This window comes from Monodon monoceros, unplaced genomic scaffold, assembly GCF_005190385.1.
Source record: "Monodon monoceros isolate NGI ecotype Baffin Bay Population unplaced genomic scaffold, NGI_Narwhal_1 Super_Scaffold_8, whole genome shotgun sequence".
NCBI lineage: Eukaryota > Metazoa > Chordata > Mammalia > Artiodactyla > Monodontidae > Monodon > Monodon monoceros.
In genome coordinates this window covers 31,259,143-31,279,127 of record NW_021703785.1, presented here as the reverse complement: position 1 = coordinate 31,279,127, position 19,985 = coordinate 31,259,143, and the positions used below count along the sequence as shown (strand labels likewise).

The 19,985-nt window shown below is 40.2% G+C and overlaps 1 protein-coding gene across 8 annotated transcripts in view; it reads right to left on the bottom strand.

The window, feature by feature from the left end:
* The window catches only part of KLF12 (Kruppel like factor 12), a 445,831-nt gene that overhangs the window by 237,022 nt on the left and 188,824 nt on the right, over window positions 1–19,985 (bottom strand). For 5 of the 8 annotated variants that reach the window (XM_029210579.1, XM_029210576.1, XM_029210575.1 and 2 more), the window contains exon 3: window positions 8,400–8,489. The exons of 2 other annotated variants lie outside the window; for them this stretch is intronic. In XM_029210579.1, the coding sequence (XP_029066412.1) occupies window positions 8,400–8,489 (90 nt within the window). Of the gene's footprint in view, window positions 1–8,399; window positions 8,490–8,763; window positions 8,852–19,985 lie in introns of those variants that run through there. One more of the 8 variants, XM_029210580.1, reaches the window with a different exon arrangement.

Below are 19,985 nucleotides of genomic sequence, written 5' to 3'. Positions count from 1 at the left end.
TGTGTGTGTGTGTGTGTGTGTGTGTGTGTGTGTGTGTGTGTGTGTGTAGGGGGGTTGCTCTAGGATTTACAGCGTTACACCTTTAACTTAACACAGACTACCTTCAAATGATACCACAACTCTTCACACACACAACAGTATCCTTCCTTCCATCCGCCCATTTCTGTGCTACTGTTGTTACTCATTTTCCTTTAGTATATGTTATAATGTATTGTTATTATGTTCGCTTTGAGCAATTTTTCTTCCAAAATTTTTTTTAATCTTTATATTTGCCTAGGTATTTGCCATTTTGAGTGCTCTTCATTTCCTTGTGTTGATCCAAATTCCTACCTAGTGTCCTTTTACCGCTACCTAAGGAAGTCCTTTCTTCTGCCCTGAATGGTGTCTGGTAAGTAGTCTGATTTTTGTTCCACTGTATGGCAGGTATATTTCCTCCTTCTCCCCTGGCTGCTGTTAAGACTACTCTTCATTACCTGTTTTCAGCAATTTGATTACTATATGCTTTGGCGTGATTTCTTTTGCTTGGGGCTGAACTTGGATTTGTGGGTTTATAGTTTTCATCACGTTTGGATCATGTCCAGCCATTTCTTTGTTCAAATATTTTTTCTGGCCTCCCCTCCTCCTGCGAGTCCAATTGTACGTATATTAGACAACTTGGGATTGTTCCATAGGTCACTGAGACTCTGTTCAGTTTTTAAATTGTTTTTTTCTATATGATCAATTTTGATTAAATGCCACGACATTGTTACTTTTACATTATTGAAGGCTGGATCTGTCTTCCTTTGAGACTGCTGGATTTTGTTCTGGCACAACTAAGTAACCTGCAGATCAGTCTGATCCTTTCTGTCATGGAAAGGTCCAGACCAGACTATTATGGAACTAATTCAGCTCTATTACTAAGCTGTGGCCCTTCTGAGACCTCTACCAAATGCCCATGTATGAAGAGGTCTCTCCCATATGGTTTTTGTGAATTTTATGTGAAATCCAAGAATCATTCCACCCGTTGCCATCCTTGTTCTTTCCTTGCCTTCCTCCTCACATAGGCAGATCATTACTTAGCAAAACCCTTAAAGGGACCAGTTTGAAGATCCTCAGAGCCCTCTCTTTGTACAACCCCATCCTCTCTGTTATCGTTCTCTTTAAAAATTAATTGCTTTGACCCCTCCAAATTCCAAGCCCTGCCTGCCTAGCTCGGTGTGACTGTTAGACCCTCTCTGGGTCCGCCCTCCCTGTTTGCCTCCAGGCAGGAGGTTGAGGCAATAGTAGCATCACCCCCTTTCTCGTCCCACGTCCCAAGGATCACAGTCCTTAACTGCCTATTGTCCAATACGTGAAAAACATTTCATGTATTTTGTCTGGTTTTCTAGTGTTTATGGTGGGAGGTTGATACCCACAGCAGTTAATCCCTAACAGTCAGGAGCAGAAAGTCCTCCAAGGGCTACATAAGATATTTTTGTGAGGCACTTTATAGACTATGAATCAGTATATAAATATTAGTATAAGAAAACACACCTAGACATAGAGCAATATACACCTCAAGCTCCAGATTTTCCTTTCCTGATTCTACTACAAAGACTGGTACATGAAGGAGAACACGATCGTTCATAAGCTGAAATATTTTGGAAAGGTTAATTTCCCCCAAATCAAAATTACTCAGAGCATGAAATTTCTTTTAAAAAATGTTCCTTTTTACAAAGCACTGACCCTGTGCAAATGCAAATAATGCTTGGAAAGAACAGCATTTCACATTCTCCTCAGTTAATACGACTGCAGTTAGAACCGGTCATCTGTGGATACCAAGAGCTAACACTGCACAGAGGGTCAAGGGTGTCTGGATGGCAGGCGGAAGGGAATAAAGTTGAAGGAGAAAGTACATTGCTAATGGGAAAGAAAGGGGGCAGAATTATCAGCTTCATAGCTTTGCCCAGGGCAGGCCCCGAGGGAAAGGGTCTGGCTGCCTGCTATATTTCCCTTGGGTACTATCTGTAATTACTATCACAGCTCATTGATTTTCAATTCTTTCTATTAATACATTTACTGGCCATTCCGACATTATTAAAATCAGTCCAACTCCGCTTCTACAGAGGAGGACAGCTCTTCCCTAAAATATGAGTTTTGCAAGTGCAGATATTTTTTCCTGCTTTTAAAAAAAAGAACGGTCTTCTCGTATTAGCAATAACATAGCTTCTGCGTATGCTTTTCTTTGAAGCCAGGTAGTGACATGCAAAGACTGGACTACGGATCAAAAGATCTCAAGTAGTGGCTCATCAGCGAATATTAAGTGATAAGCAACATCGTATGTCTAAGATAATCCTACCGATTTACTAGCTATGCTGGCCCCTGTTCCCAAGGTAGAGGGGGTAATAATGAGGCACTGTGGAAGGCAAACGCAAGTGGCATTTTTATAATGCCTTCTCGTGCTCTTCTGATAGTCATTAAAGTAACACTGTCTTACTAAGCCTTGACACACTAATGTATATTAAATCTTCTATGTTAAGTTAAACATAGTGGTTTACTGAGGAAAAAGAAGTTAGACGTGTCGTGGAGTTTTTTTCTCTAAAGCCACTGAATTTTAATGTAACTGCCTGTCTCCAATCAGCACTGCATAGCACACATGTAGCTTCAGCTACAACACTTGCACCTGTTTCTCTTTGTTTACCAAACCTAAGGATTGGCGGCTTTTCCAAAATGGCACCTGTCTCGAAATCTCAATTCTGCCATTGACACTGGCTCCCACTTACAATAAAGAGCATCTGAATTGATCGCTCTTTGTTGAGCTCTGCCTAAACATCAGCTCCCTGCGCTGGGAGGATGAGGAATAACGAGAAACAAAAGGCATTAGCTCTGCTCTTAAGGACGTGACAATATAGTCGCCTTAACGGCACTACTTCTCCTTGATACAGAAATGTCTTCAACACCTTGCTATGAATGTCCTACTGAACGGTTTGCAAAAGCACTGCAAGCCTCCAGGGGAAAGAACCATTATTCTCTTTTGTCCTACCTCTAAAATTAGAGCGCTCAGAGATCTCTGGTCCGACCAGGGCTGATATTTTCTGCAAGGAAGCCATGGAACCATACCTATCCGCTGCCATTCCTGTCACCTCTCCAGATCCCGGGCTGTGGTAAAGCGACCTTAGGCTGTCTCCCACAGTGTAACACAGAGGGGTCTTTTATCACCCAATTACCAACTGCTCGGAACACTTAAAATGGGCAGAACATCCCATCTCCTTCTCTCTCTCAGCCACGCTACTGCCACCTCCCTGTGCCTACAAGCCCTCGGACCAGGACGGCACCTGCCTCTACAAGAGGAGAGAGAGGAGGAGAAACCAAGGGCTCCAACACCCTTGTGGTTGGAGGAGGGGCTCAGGTCCGCTCCATCCCTGTGGCAGACCCCTCAGGCCTTAGAACACGAAGAGCGAGGGTGACTGAGTGAGGAATGATTCTTTCCCGTCTCCCTCTGACACCTACGTATTTTTCATATTTTTATTGAGAGAGCTTTTTTAAACATTTTACTTTTAAGAATTTCAAACATATATAAGATTAGGCAGAAGAGTTAAACAAGCCCCCTTGCATCCATCATCCAGCTTCAGTAATGATGGAACCATGACCAATCTTACTGTATCTCTATCCCCATCCATTCCACCCTCCCCTTTTATTTTGCAGCAAATCCCAGACATCGAATTATTTCATCTGGAAATATGCCAACAAGTCTTTAAAGTATGCGAACTCAGACTCCTTTTTTAAAAATTATGGCCAAATAGCATTATCACACCAAGCGGTATCACTTCTGTGTTAAAATAATAACTGATTTCTGGCTTCATCATTCTGTTTTTTTTTGTTTTGTTTTGTTTTGTTTTGTTTGCGGTACACGGGCCTCTCACTGCTATGGCCTCTCCCGCTGCGGAGCACAGGCTCCGAACATGCAGGCTCAGCGGCCATGGCTCACGGGTCCAGCCGCTCCGCGGCATGTGGGATCTTCCCGGACCGGGGCACGAACCCGTGTCCCCTGCATCGGCAGGTGGACTCTCAACCACTGCGCCACCAGGGAAGCCCCACCATTCTATTTTTTTACATGATAAAATCTAAGCAGAATTTGCAACATTTCTCCAGATAGGCTTAAATAAAAATTAAAAACAAAGCTTAAGATTTAAGATTTACCTGAAGTCCTCTCTTAGGATTATAAATTAATGCAGATGTTGGAACCTCTACTAAGTACCTATGAGAACTGCAGCAACGGAAAGTGAAGCAATGGGGCCCTTTATAATCCTATTTTTCCTCAAAAGGAGAACATTTCTTGAGCACCCACCACATGCAGTCAGGCCCTTGTGAGGCTGGAGGGTTCGCTCCACTTCCCAGGTGAGGAGGAACAGGTGGACAGAGGCGGCTGAGGAAGCATCTTAACTCAGGTCTGTCTCACTTTAAAGTCTGTGCATTTCTACTTCCACACACAGGCAGTTTCATTGCAGTATCACTGGAAATGCCTTCTCTCACTCCATGCCTGTGACCAGAATCAAAGACCGTCAGGCTGAATTTGGAAGGTCTCGCCTCTAACATCCCCACTGCACAGATGAAGACACAGAGGCCTGGAGATGGGCAGTTCCTTCCCAATGCCGTTCCAGCTAGGGAGCTGCAGGGCCAGGAATAAAATCACGCTTTATGTCTTTGAAGTGGTGCCTGTTCTCTGCACACCGTCTTATCTCTGGGTTTACAAATTCTAGCATTCCTCTTCCTGCTTTAGTCCTGGGCTTAATAACACCTTAGAACATCCCAAGGCTGAGAGCACACTTGAGAAGCTCTTATAACAGCAGGACACAAGCACCAAAGGTCACAGACAAAGTCACTCCACCACTCCACGCTGTGCCCCTGAAGTATATCACAAGAGCACATGACCTTGCCATGGACCACGTAGCAGCATGAGCTGTATTACCAAGAAGGCTGAAGAAAACTTAAGTCACATTTCAGGAGACTGCAATAATGATCGACTTCAATACCACAAAACTAAGGGTTCCAAAGAGAAGTAAGGCACACAGAGACGGTCTGAATTAGCCACCCTTATCCATCCAGTTCACATGGCTACAAGATGAAGACTGCCACCAAAGGGAATCTATTATTTCCAATATTTCCGATTCTTATTTTTATGTTCACAACAACCCTATGAGGTAGACAGAGCAGGTTTATAAGTAGCTATTGACTAGTTTCATATTTTGCACCGTGCCAGTTACAGTGCCTGGACAAGTTTAATAGAGCACGTATTTTCTGAGCACTTACCATGTGCCAGGAACTACGAGAAAAACACAAGGAATAGTTCTTGCCCTCTGAGAGCTTAGAATCTGATTAAAGAGATGGGACCACGTACACACACGCCACAGAACTATTTAGAGGAAGAGGCAAGGCAGCCAGGACTTTTCAGAGAAGAGAAAGCAGAGTGGCCAACCTCGGCCTGTTCCACAGTCTTTCTTTAAGCTCTGAAATGTGCTCATCCAGTCCTGGATTCCTTGGAGAGGAGGGGGCACATGCAGAGACCAGCTGACAGCCGAAGACCTAAGGGACTATTTATGACAAGAAAGAGGGAAGGAGCAGACGCCTTCATGGTGCCCTGAGACAGGAGGTCCATGTAAAGTAGCAGATCTTTACAATACTTGCCTGTAGCCTGAAAGGCAGACTAAGTCTTTTTCCCCTCAACGCTGATGGAGGAGTCTCAGAACTAGGTTTCCACAGTGATTACAGAATCCCGCTAATGCACAAGCTTCAGGCTTTCCCATTCATTGTTGTGATGCACAGATACACTTCTATAACGTTTTGTTCACTGTAACTAAAGTCTCATCTTTTTCAAAAGCCCATAATCACACATGTGATGATTTTAATGTCACCAATATGTTCACATTTTCTTATGAAGAATCAAACTTCAAACGGCCTTTAATACTCAATGAGGAAAGAGTTCTATAAGACGGAAATCAAGAAATCTTCAGAATTTTAGCACTCCTTATCTAAAAGTAGTTCTGAGATTCTGAAATTACACAGTATTATCACCCATCCCATCACCCCCAATAAAAAACTCCAGTAAAGGGACCAAAAATAAAGTTCACTAAAATTCAAGATTTCAGCTGTTTAAAGAAGAGTTGATTTAAAGCATTACAAATGACTAAGTACAAATTAATTGTATTCTATAGATAGTTAAATCATAATACATTTCATTCAACACTGTGGTCTGCTTCTCTTAAAGCTTTGCTGTAAAAGAGAACAAAAGTTTGCGTGTCATATACTTAAGAAAAGTATATACGAGACTAAGGAAAAGAAGAAATGAAGCTTCTATTCCCCTTCAACACACACATTCTAAATTAGGGTTAAAGTACCAACATCATCTCCATTCACAAAGAAGAAAATGGATTTTAATGAACAGGCATTAAGTAAAACCTAGAACCTACAATTTTTCCTGTCCCTATTTGAGGACAGAAAAATACTTTCCATAAATAATGTGACATGAGTTTCTTATTCACACTGTAAAACCCCTGGGAATATTGGCTTTTGTTTTTTGTATACTTAAACCTTTCATGCAAACCTTACCTTAAAACTGAAAAATAATAGTAAAGGAGAGAGAAGTACCTAGATGTTCTTACAGATTCCCAGGACTGGTGACAACAATGCACTATTCCTGGCTTTGCCTAAGAGCCCAGGTAACATATTCTGACTGGTTTTCTGTACTTTTTTGCCTCCCTCCAACATGTATGACTTGAACAGATTTACTGTTATTTAAGTTGAAGAACATACTGTGAAATAAAAGCGACATTGTGAAATATACCGTTTTCACTTTTCCATCAGGCTGCCTTCTCCAAATAAGATGTTACAGTCTGTATGTTTTGTTAAACTTAAACACGGGGTATGTAGGAATTTATTTTATTAAACTGATGCTAATGCATTTAGATTAAGAAAACAGAATTCCTAAGAAATAAAAAACATCCTTCTGTGGTTTGGTTAAAAAAACAAAGGTAAAGAACTACTTAGTTTGGAGGATATAGAGTTTAACTTGATGAGTGTCAGCCTAGAAAATCCAGGTGAACACATGATTTTTTTTCTGAAGGTTTGTCTACAATGAACAAGCAATTATTCATAACCAACACATAGTCTTTTCTTTCATGATGCTCTACTGCCTAAGTTTGGGGTTGAATCTCTGTGACTCACTCATTATGTCACGCAGACTGTGGGGTTATGTTCTCGGCGGACATACTCCACAATGTGCATTTCAGAGCTACCACAGTCTACGCTGAACATAAAGATGAAATGATATGCTCTACGTGATGGGGGTCTGTTTCAGACACTGACTTACACGGAAGAGAAATATATCATGAGATGCCATACACCCTGCCACATAGTGCTCAGGAATGGGGACGCTACTGGAGAACCCTCTAAATGCAACCATCGAGATCCCTGTCCTCGAGTGTCCTCATTACAAAATAATTTTGATACATCAGTATCCTAACCTCTTGAATGGGGTCCCAGAAGAACTCATGCGTACTGATTGTTGTAAGAGTGAGAGTTTATTAACACTTAAATTTGATTGCTCAATTACAAAACACTGCTAATGTTTTGTTTTGGTTGTTTTGAATAAGGGATACACAGATAAGATTAAGATTAAATATGTATTTAATTGATGTCCTTTTTGCGGTCACGTGTACTTGCCTCTGTGATGTTGTTTTAGTAAGACAGGTAGGCAGTGCTTTCTCCCTTAAATACAAAAGGTGGTCAGCCAATGCTGCAAGGAATCACATCGCGGTGATTATGATTTTTACTAGTGAAGCTATAGATGTTAACAATTATAAAATCACCCACATCGTTTTAAAAAATCTAGCTGTGTTCTTAAGTCCTTACACTTTCAGTAGCCATAAACTGTCAATTTGGCTACGTTATTGCTCAATAAGCTTTCTTTTGCTTTTAAGTGCTTTTCAAACTCACTATCAACTATAGAAAAGGGTAAAAACAAATGTCAAAAGAGAAATCCATCCAAAAACAGTAACATTCCCATAACTGTACTCTGTAATTTCCTAACTTAGCAAGAACCAAACTATCTTGGCATTGAGGTTAGAGCCCCATCTTATTTTTTTAATACTTCCTCTGCGAGTTGGATTTGAATTAGTTTTCCAAAACATTCACCAATTTAAATAAAGCCGTACGGTCACTATGCCTTCCTAAATTCAAGACCTTATCTTTCCTAAGTTAGTAATATTTGAGGTTGCAAATGGGTGAGACTCAACCATGGTCTCAGATGATTTTTACTCAAGAGAGAAAAGCTGAAGCAAGTGAAAAATCAGAAGTGTTCTGCAAACCTTAGAACACTCTGGAGGTAAACACTGCCACTCTCTTAAAGAGAAGGGGGTGGGGCATCGTCGGAAACTTCTGCTTACCCCTTGTTCAGATTCCAAAAGCTCTGTTTTGACTCTGACTGCCGGCATCCCATCAAGCATTAACATTCTGTTCTCAAGGGTGTTGATATTCTGAGAATAAAAAAGAGAGAGAGGGAAATTCAGCTATAAAGCGTTCAGAAGAGGACAGCTAGTAGAGTCTGCCTTCATTGTAGTACATTTAGTACTGCTAACCTAATTTTTTAACAATATAGTATAATTAAAGGAGAACATCAGCATAGCCAATTATCCCCCCATGCTGAACTTTCATTTGAAATAATGACCAAGAACTTGAATTAATCAGTCTGATTCTATGACCCCTGGGTTGGAGGTCAGACGGTAATAAACTGGAGTAAGGCAATCTTACGTTAATTTATACGGGGCCGGAATAACTCATCACACTTGCAATCGTGGAAGGAAATACCAGGCAAGTTTCTTTCTTCCTTAGCTCTGGAGGTTGTACTGTATACAGAAATCCATAAAGGAAAAGACAGATCAAAATAATTTATATACTCTCATACTACTGTCAAAGTGGAAATAACTTTAAATACAAGATACTATAATGCTGGAGAGTGAATTCCGGTATCATGGTATATCTGATCAAATGAAAATTTCTACCTTTCAACGGCAAACATCTGCTTTAAAAACAACTAACATAAATCTTGGATTAAGAGTGAATTCTTAAGCTGAAGTCATAATCAAAGAATAAACGACAATTTGGTTTCTGTTCCGGTATATGTTTGCCTCCATTTAACACCTCTTGAAGGGAAAACCTTACTTCTATTGTGGTGCAATAGAATTTCAAACATCTATAAAAAGATTAAATCAGGGTTATTTTTTGACTAATTTCCACAGCTTCGGGGATTTTCTGAAGTCAGCAACCTAGGAAGGGAGTCAGAAAGCCACACATCAGTGCTTGCTGCAGGCCAAAATCAGGCTCCTGCTTTAAAATATGTTGAGAATGCCAACTTTACCCTCAAACACTGACTAAACCAAGAAATTAAAATGACTAAGTTTGACTGAGTTTTTAGACTAGTGTCTTTGCTGTTACAGAATGTAACCACATGACACTAAGGTGGTCTTATTAAAAGAAAAGAGACATTTCTAAATGTTTTGCCTACATGGTGACAAAGGTTAAATATCACTTCTAAACCTTCAGGTTTTCGCCATTCATGGAGTTGCTTTTCTCCCCAACAGACAGTTAAGTAAAAACAACTCTCACTTCAACACATCATAAATTAAACGTTTTTATTACCAAATAATACCAACAGAGTGCAGTATAGTGAAGCTCTAATTATTTCTCCCATTTCTTGACTCTCCTTTTTGTTTAAGAAAAATACTCTGAGAAATAAAATGTATGGGGCTTCTTATCACAAATATTTGCTCAGAGAAATCAACGGCAAGAAGAAAAAGCAAATTTACTCTAGAGCTAACTAATGAGCATTTAGAAATCCCGTGCTACCTAGTCTGTTAGGTAATAAAAAGAAGAAAAATTACTGTCATGTTCCTCTCTTAGAAATGTACAATATTATTAAAGCTGGCAGGATACATCATTGCTTTTACATGTTTGCTTTTGACTTGTCCATATTTTGGGGGGATTTTTGCATCCTAATAGCTTAGAACAGAAGGAACCATGGCATTACTGGTGAGCTCAGTGCATTTGTTCCAAGCTTAAAATCCTTTCACGGAGGCTGGTGGGTTGTTTACATGTCAGGCATGGACCTCAAATCCCAATGTGTCACTTGCTTCCATGCTTGGAAGCAGCCAGCTTGGTCTGCTACCTCCCAACCTCAGGAAAGCCTTCCTGCTGCCAGCAGCCCTCAACTGCCGGGCCTTTCACAGCAGCATGGAATCCACCCTAACAAAGCCTCCCGTAGGCTGTTTGGTTGGTAGACAATGAAGGATGAGTTGATACTGCTTCCTACCCCGGAGGAGGTCTTGCCCAGATGGAAAGGGAAGAAGATGCCTTGCAAAGGAGGGGAAAAGACAAAGAGCGATTCTGGAAAGGCAGGTTTAATGAACTGTTAGAATCTGATTAGAGGCTAATGTCCCTTTTAGTGCTTTGTACCAATTTACAGCTGATAGACTTCAGCCGTTTTCCTCGCTGGCTGTGATCAACCCATTCATTTAAAAAAAAAAAAGCAAGCTAACCAGAGTCTTTGAAGTTAAAAACGGATAAATCATAAAAAGCTGACTGGGTTCACATGCAATTTAGTACATTTAAATATCACAGTTTCCATCATAATTTTTGTTGTTGTTGTACTGGGATAGTTCTAGATCGTTAAAGCCAGGGTTACACTTCAGTTTCATGTAAAAGTGAAATAATTAAACACGTTTTCAAGCATTTTTTTAAGAAATGAAGTTTGCCCGGCAAATATTTCTCTTTCCCTGATTTTTCCAGGATCAGCGTAGCACACCCATCATAGACACCATAAATAACAACGTTCACAGCTAAGGAACCCAATCCTTAATTATTAAACTCTTGCAACTAGTGCAGATTCCATCAGTACATATGCCTGAAAGTTATACTGTATATACATGAGGCATATTAATCTCTGCATTCCTGATTCTGACCTTGTTTAGCCTAAAGAGAAGGGCCGAGCATCACACCATATTCCAGACCATCCAAGAAGGTGTGTGGTTTTTACGGAGCCCATGGTAATTATACAGCATTGAGGACATAGTCCTTGGAACAAAATATCGATAGATTTATCTCTCTACGCTAAAAATCAGATACATACAATCTCAGCTGACTTCAGACTTTAAATATGTAATAAACTCTAATAATCTGAAATTGCTGTCAAACATATCTTGTCGTGATCTTGATCAAAACGCATTTGCTGGGGAATCCAATAGCTCAACTGATTCCCAAGAGGTAAATAAGATTAGTCATCAATTTTAGTAACATGGTACTCTCTATGTTGTAACAAATATTTTGATATTATACAACCCTATATAATTTATGTATATGTGTTTATATTCATGTACACGTATCTATACTCCTATGTTACTTATTCCATATGAGTAAACTGTATCAATTACAGCCAAATTGATCATCAGATTTATTAGCTGGCTGTCGATCAATTACACGTGCGCTGGATGAGAACGGTACTCTGGATACTCCTATTTCCCAAATAAGATTTGGCAACACAGCAGTCCAGCTGATAGTAGCTCTCCCAGTCGAAAGCAGTATAAACACAACTGTCAAGAGACCTTCAAGATGGCAGAAGAGTAAGACGCGGAGATCACCTTCCTCCCCACAAATACATCAGAAATACATCTACATGTAAACACAACTGTCATCAATCCTAGCATCTCACAATATTTTGAATGGAACCTGCAGGAAGGAAAAGGACTGATGCTCAATAATCCTCTCTCATGAAATCATAGAACAGGGGGGACCTTCCAGGGCAACTACTACAATCCGCCCTCCTACTCCCAGAATGCAGGTCTCTTTCCTCTCCCTCTTCCAGACTGTGCGTCATCCACTTTGCACAGGTGGGGTAATAAAGAGCCAGCCAGTCAACATTCAACAGACCAAAGTTTTCAACAAAGCTTCCCTTCATAAGCCAAAAACATCTACTGGGATTTGTTCCGATTTCTCAAGATACAGGACATATTCACTTAAACATATTTCCATCTTGAATCTCCATGTTTGGCTACAGGTAATGAAAAATATGAATTGCCCTCACCCCTACCCGTGTTATGTTCAACAGTGATCAAAGGGACATATGAGAAGCAATTCAGGATTCACTGCATCAAGTTGATTAAGGCATGTTCGGAAAAGATTCTTAACGGGTTATAATGCAGGCATACCAACTGGTTAAAAGTATCATCCTCTGAGTACTTTTTCCTACAGAAAAAGCAGCAGCATCAGATTATAAGGAAATTCGCCTTTTGCTTGAAAACCACTTCATAGAGAAGTCAATCTCTCCCCTTTCTTGACTCACTTCTACCATAACGACAATAAAAACCAACAAAAATAACAATTGTTTTCCAAGCCTGTATGCCAGTTCAACCAATAGGTCCTTTCTTCAGAGAAAACGTAAGTGTTTTATACTACCCCCAAATTTGTGCTGAAATGCAAAAGAATGAGTGAATCCCTGCTCTTCATAAGGATCGACACACCTAAGAGATTAGAATTATGCCCAGACAACAGTTTCCATTATCTATTGTTATGCAACAATAGGTAGCATAACACAACTACCATTTTATTATTATCTTGCTAACAAACGTAATAACAGCACCTACTATTTGCATATTTACTATGGACTAGACCCTGTGCTAAGAGACGTGTACTCATTCAGTCCTTACAGCAACCCAAGAGGTCAAGGCTTTATTATCCGAAGATGAGGCATCTGAGACACAAGGAGGTTAAACTGTCCAAGGTCACACGATTAGTAAGTGGTGCAGCTCGATTCCAAACCAAAGGAGCCTGAGCCCAACCAAGCTAAGCTCCCAACCACTACACCCCTCTCTCCCTTCCCCTCCCTCTCCTTCTCTCTCCATCTTCCTCTGTGCGCTCCCTAAATCGACGTGGAAAAAAAACATGAGCACCTTACTGAAGGCCCCAACAGAGGAGCTCTGGAATCTCAGTCGATGGCTCCTCTCAGGGCTGAACTGATTTAGTCACCGAAAGGAATGCGCAACTTCTGGTCACGGGTGAGTATCAACAGTTTGGGGAATAACAATAAGAGATCAAATAAGCCCCTGGTTCACTTTTTTTTTTTCTTTAAATCAATCTTTCAACATATTTCCTTAGCTTGATAAGATTATACATTCCTATCCTAGAAACATCTCGTAATTAATTTAGCAGCAAGTCAGTCCCATCCTGAGTTGAACATCCAGAAAAATCTATGGTAACCTCACCTGCTACCCAGTGTTTTGAAAATATTCATATCCTAGACGGCTCATTCGATATTTTCACAATAGCGTCAAGTACTTGGATTATACACGAACTTCATCTTCGACCTTTTATACTCAAAAGAGATACATTCGGGCCTCACATTCAATTTATAAGTGCTTAGATTAAGTGTAAAATTATATTTTTCTAAACTCACATACCCTCACACTGGTAAGTCAATTTTGTAGAGGGCATATGTGTAATTAAAGTACCTCTGATGGTACAAAAGAAACATCAGTTGAAATGCTGACTTTGCCATTCTGGCCGAGGCTTTCATCTTCCCTTGCTTTGCAGCACGGGAGAGTGGATATCACACTGATGATCATATTTTACTGGGAGAACTAGAATCCAAACTATAGACCTACTGGGACTTGCAACTTAAATCCCCTTCAGTGGTTTCAATGATCCATAGACACATTATTCTGAATATCTGTCATCAGTCTCAAAAACAAAACCCTTCCATGATCACCTCACATTGAAACATGGAACTGTGTCTTTCATAAGAATTGGTAAAAACTGCACATGCAATGCAGCAACTTATATTTTCCTGATAGCAAGAATCATTGTTTTCGGGCTTCCCTGGTGGTGCAGTGGTTGAGAGTCCGCCTGCCGATGCAGGGGACACGGGTTCGTGCCCCGGTCTGGGAAGATCCCACATGCCGCGGAGCGGCTGGGCCCGTGAGCCATGGCTGCTGACCCTGCGCATCCGGAGCCTGTGCTCCGCAACGGGAAAGGCCACAACAGTGAGAGCCCCGCGTACCGCAAAAAAAAAAAAAAAAGAGTCATTGCTTTCTATGTTGGTAAAATGCTAAATTACCACAACAATGGATCGTTTACACTAATAGTTTTAGAAATGTCAACTGAGCTTCTAAATAAGTCTTCCATCCCAGCATTAATACAGATTGTAATAAAAATTATTTTGTCATTCATATTCTGAAGAGCTGCACACACTTGGGGGTCATGAGTGGGCCAAATTTCTCCTTAAACACGCAGTGACGGGTCTCTGCTATGGCAGTCATCTCATTCTATCCGTGACACATTCATGAACCATGAGGCACTACAGGAGATAACGGGCAGAGCCAGGACTGGAGAACAGAAACCAGGTCAAAAAATCAGGCAATTATCATGGCAAGAGACGTGCCAACTGACCACCAACCAAACCCTAGAGAGGGAGCACAAAACTTCAGCTCAGCTGCGCAGATATTAACATCCCAGGGAGAGATCAAATGTGTAGGAACCCGTATCAGGATAGGCTAACAAGTGGTCTGCATGTCAGGTAAAGTATAAGGGAATTATTCAGTCATAAAAATGAAGGAAGTCTTGCCATCTGCAACAACAATGGATGGACCCTGAGGGCATTATGCTAAATGAAATAAGTCAGACAAAGAAAGACAAATACCACATCTCGCTTAGACGTAAGATCTTAAATGCACACACACACACACACACAAAATACCAAAAAAAAAAAAAAGAGAGAGAGAGAGAAAGAGCTCATAGATACAGAGAATAGATTGGTGATTGCCACAGGGGTGTGTGTGTGTAGTGAGTGAAGGCGGTCAAAAGGTACAGATTTCCATTTATGAAATAAATAAGTCATGGGGATGTAATGTACAGCATGGTGACTCTATTAACAGTATATGTCAATTATAGCTCCCACCTCCCCCCCAGAAAAGAGGATGAGAAAGAAAAGAGAGAAGTGAGTTCAGTCCTGGAAAAGGAAGCCAGAAACAAGATTCTCTGAAGGGAGCAGGGCTAGCTGAAACTAATTCTGAGTGCCTAGCCCCAGGAGAAGCCAGAACTGGGTAACAGATGCAGACAAGAATCAGAGAGCTAGCCATGTGCCCAAGCCCAGGCACACACATGGGCACAAAAACCAGGCACCATGAGGCTGGGCAGAAAGGCTGATGCAGTACACAGGACCCACACATGGACAATTACACTTGCAATACAACCACAATATGACCACAGGGTCTCAAAATTTTAAAAATAATTATACAACAATTATAATAGCAATATATATATAACCATATTCGAACAATGATAATAACAGTAACTACTATTTACTAAACACTTACGTACCAAGTGTTGTTTCATGGGCTTTACATTTGTTATATCACTCGTTCATTCAAAAAATACCTACTGAGAACCAGGCACTGTCTCGCTATTTAGGAAACATCAGTGAACAAAATGGGGAAACTTACAGAGTTTCATTCTTTTCTTTTTTACTATGTCCATTTCAGACAAGAAAGTTCAGGTTCAGAGAGATTAAGTAATCTGCCCAAGGTTATGAAAATGATCGGCAGTCTAACTCTGGGGCTAATACCTATTTTCCATTGCTACCTGGGATAGAGATTCTCAACTGCTCGGTACTCTGACATTGGCTGCAAAGTTTGGATGGGCCCAGAAGTGTCCAAGCCACTCTGGCTAGTGTACTTCAAGCTCCTGTGATATCAAAAGGCTGGGAACCAGGGCTGAAGTGGGAGCAGCAAGGCAAGGGCAGGCTGATCACAGACACACTGAAGGGAGATGGTGTTAAGGTCATTATGGAGTCTTTACCCTGTCCTATAGTGGGTACCTCTAACTATTTACCCAATGTGCCTCTAACCAGTTACCCAACCCTGTTTTCCACCCTTCTGCTCAGGGTACATCTCAACCATGTGAAAAATGCTCTCTCCTCCAGGCCTCTGTATATTCGATTCCACCCTTGTATTCATCACTACCTGACAAATTCTCTATCTGTTATTACACTAGAATGTAAGTTCCAGGAGGGCCATGACATTGCCTTTTTGTTCATAAGTCCCTATCCCCAAACTTATAACTGTGTCTAACACACACTATGTGCTCAGTAGATGTTTGTTGGGCTGATGAAAGAATAAATGTAAATAAATCTAAAATCAGTTCATTCCCTGGGTTCACCTGACCCAGGTGATATAACTGATTGTTGAGAAACAGATGGCAAGAAGAGCATAAGCAAAATCGTAGGGCAATGAAATTCTCCATGTTTGTGAACAATAATAAAGGATTTCCTGTGGCTGGAACACAGGATTTATTGGAGGAGAAACTGGAGATGAGACCATATAAGTAACTTGGTGTTAGGGGGCAAAAGGTCTTATATGTTATGGTAATTCATTTATTCATGCAAAAATGTTTCTTTAATGCCTGCAATGGGCTAGTAGCTAGGGGCCCAAGTGAATAAGAGAGAAAGATTCCCTATCCCAAGAAAACTTGAGGTAAATGGGAAAGAAATGTGTTTGGGTATCACACAGCAGGTGATGGGGCATCATGAAGCAAAAGCATAATGTGTTTAAGCTTTGTGTTTAAAAAGCTAGCACCGGACTTGCTTTGGAAGATGGCTTATAAACAGATAGAATTTGATGCAGAGGTAAGAGCCACCAGTTCACAGGCTACTGCAACAACTCAGGGGAGAGCTGGGGAGAGCCTGACCCAAAACAGTGGCAGTGGGAATAAAGAGGAGGAAAATTATTTGAGAGAGAGTACACAGGAAGAATAAACAGCTATTTTTTTTTTTTCCGGTACACGGGCCTCTCACTGTCGTGGCCTCTCCCGTTGCGGAGCACAGGCTGCGGACGCGCAGGCTCAGCGGCCATGGCTCACGGGCCCAGCCGCTCCGCAGCATGTGGGATCCTCCCGGACCGGGGCACGAACCCGTGTCCCCTGCATCGGCAGGCGGACTCTCAACCACTGCGCCACCAGGGAAGCCCATGAACAGCTTTTGATGACTGACAAGAAGGAGGAAGTGTGGGGTAAGAGCTGAGAGGATTGTCAAGGATGGCACTGATTTTCTACATTGTACATGAAGCTTGAGGCAGGAAGCCCAGCAGGAAAAGCCAAACGTGTCATATATTCCTCCAATATCCTGTAAAGGACCTATTGCACTCTGGGATACATGAATATTTCGGTATATTGTTTAATTTCAATACATTTTTGCTTACTCAGGATCTGTTATGCATTGAAGAAAATTTCTCTCAAGCTGAGTACATTCGAATATTATAACAGATACTAATAGAGTCAAATTTATTCAAACTTGGAAACACAGGTTTGGTTGAAATAAGGAAAAAACTATAAATAAAGAAGTCATCTTCTTAGCTGCATTTTCAAGACAAGAATTAACTCTGTCTTCACTATCATTTTTCCCAGGATTTATCATTTTACAGACTTCCATGGTTATCAAAACTTAAAACAAAATAAATATTTGCCAAAGTACGAGTTTAAGAGTACTGTACATTAACATATTCATCGCTGTTTCCCTTTATGAAAAGTCATTTGGATAGTAATGAAAAAAATATGCAGAACACTGAATGGAATATGTAATGAAATAAGTAACATCACCGGTCCTCTGTGCCTGGAGACAATGAAGATTACTATCAAAAATAAAGTCATTTATTTTCTGTAGGAAACAAAGGAAATGACTATTGACCTATATTTCCACCTTTCCTGACCTACAATGATGTGAAGTGGCTCCTTATCACACCCAAAATGGATTATCTTATTAGAACACGAGCTGTTGAACATCTGTCTCCTGTACAGCCTGAAGAAATAGCACTGAAGAGTTGGGAATACGCAAAAAAATTTTGAGGAGAAATAAAAATCCAAGTTAACTTTTTTTTTAGTTAGAACTATTCTAATGAAAACAAAAAGAAAAGATCAACCTCATGGGTCTCCTCAGTGGCCAGAAAAATATGAAGACTGGTAAACTAGGTCTTATATTCAATGCCTTCGTATTTTATACATATTATTTAGCTAAGATTTTGTAACAAATATAAAATATCACATTCCTTGAAAACCCTAGGCATTATACTGGTTTTTAATGTATGTTTTGAAAAAGTAAAGCTAGAACAAATGACCTTTACAGTTTATTTCATCTAAGAAGGATTGTCAAAGCATGTAAAAGCGCTAGGTAGTGTTCGTCCTGTTATTAAAAGGTGTAACAAAAGTGCTTTAAAAAGACTATATCAGAAATACAAAGGTGCAATTGTTTGCACTGCCTGGACAATCATGTAAGACACATCACTGGAATGGCCTTTCCCCTCTCTTTTTTCCTCAACACTCTGGGTCCTGGGACTGCAGTGGAGAAAGACATTAGTAGTTGGCTGCCAAATGGCCAAATGCATTGGCTCAACCCAAAATGTAATCTGTCAGCTTCCAAGTATACCCACCTCTAGCTGTGATCTCTCCAGATTCCCCAAATGATGTCTTTAGTTGTAATAATTAAATTTTACGTATAATCCAAATCCTGTACTAATTTGACATTTTTATTGGCAATGCTACTTATTACACATCTACTTTCATTTTATCCAATACCATCTCCAAGAATTCTGACTACTTTATCTTTTACCTTTTTAAAAGCATTCTATCTTCCAAGTCTATGCTTTTTTTCTGTACACTTTCATGACTATATAGAAGTGTAAGTTAGAATAGAATATTGCCCAGAACATGGGTCCATAACATGGGTTATGACCTTCTCACGGTTTCAGTTTTCTTATCTGTAAAATGCAGATAACATTCTATCTCACAGAATTATTTTACGGATTTGATGAGTTCATGCACATAAGATACTTTAGCACAAAGTATTTTATATTAATTGTTAATGTTAAGTAATTTTAATTAATAGTAGTAATGGTTATACTATTTCAGCCATTCTACTAAACTTACTTTTAAGAATGGATGTCCTAATCTGATTTTTGACTCTTTGCAGAACCCTCTTGGTTTTATGTGTGAGATTTCTCTATGTGAACTATTATAGAACTAGGATGGAAATGGTAGATTTGATAAAAATACTAATGAAAGGAATTGATAGAAGACTGATCTACACAATTAACATATATTTCTCATGATGCATGGCAACAGTGAACTATTTTATCTGTTTAAAACTGTGAGGATGAACACCAATAACAGAGACCCAGCTCACCTCTCCATGGACATCTCTAGGACAGTTAATATTCTCCGACTGCCGGGCACAGCCGTGAAGTGTCTGATAGCCCTTCCTAGCAATCAAATGTTATTTGATGCAGTGCTCAAAGCCTTTTCTATGGTTCCCCTTCACATGATTACCCACAAATACACTGTTTTAAAGAAAGATATTCACTACCACAACATATTCTCTGTAGGAGAAGATACCTACAGAGTGCCCTGTTATTTGAGCTGTAGAAAACTTGCAAAATTATTTGAGGAAACCAGAAAAACTACATAGAAGGTAAAATAAATCCAAGGGGCTAAAAGTTTAAAATCTGTCTGTATTCAGGGCAATACAATGCCAGTGATATTAACACCGCCATGCCATTACCCATGCTGTTGTCACCCTGAATGACTTTCCCCCATCTCTGCACCTCCCTCATTTTATCAACCATCTTTATGCCTTCTTAGAACTTCTATAAGGGGTGTGTGTGTAGAAAAATTAAATCTAGGGATATTTTTTTCCATAAGCAGTAGTTCTAAAATGCGACGCAATGCAATTCAGAAAGGAAAATTTATTCAACAGAAATCTGAAGCACACTTTTTATTAAGGAATTAAATAACTACACGGCATTTACTTAGGCTTTGTTACTTCCTCCAGCCTCTTAATAAACCTGCCCCATAAAACCAGAAACAGTATAATTTTCAACCTGTATAACTTACTGTATCCAGGAAGTTTCTATTACCTTTTTCTGCTACTTCACAGTCAATAT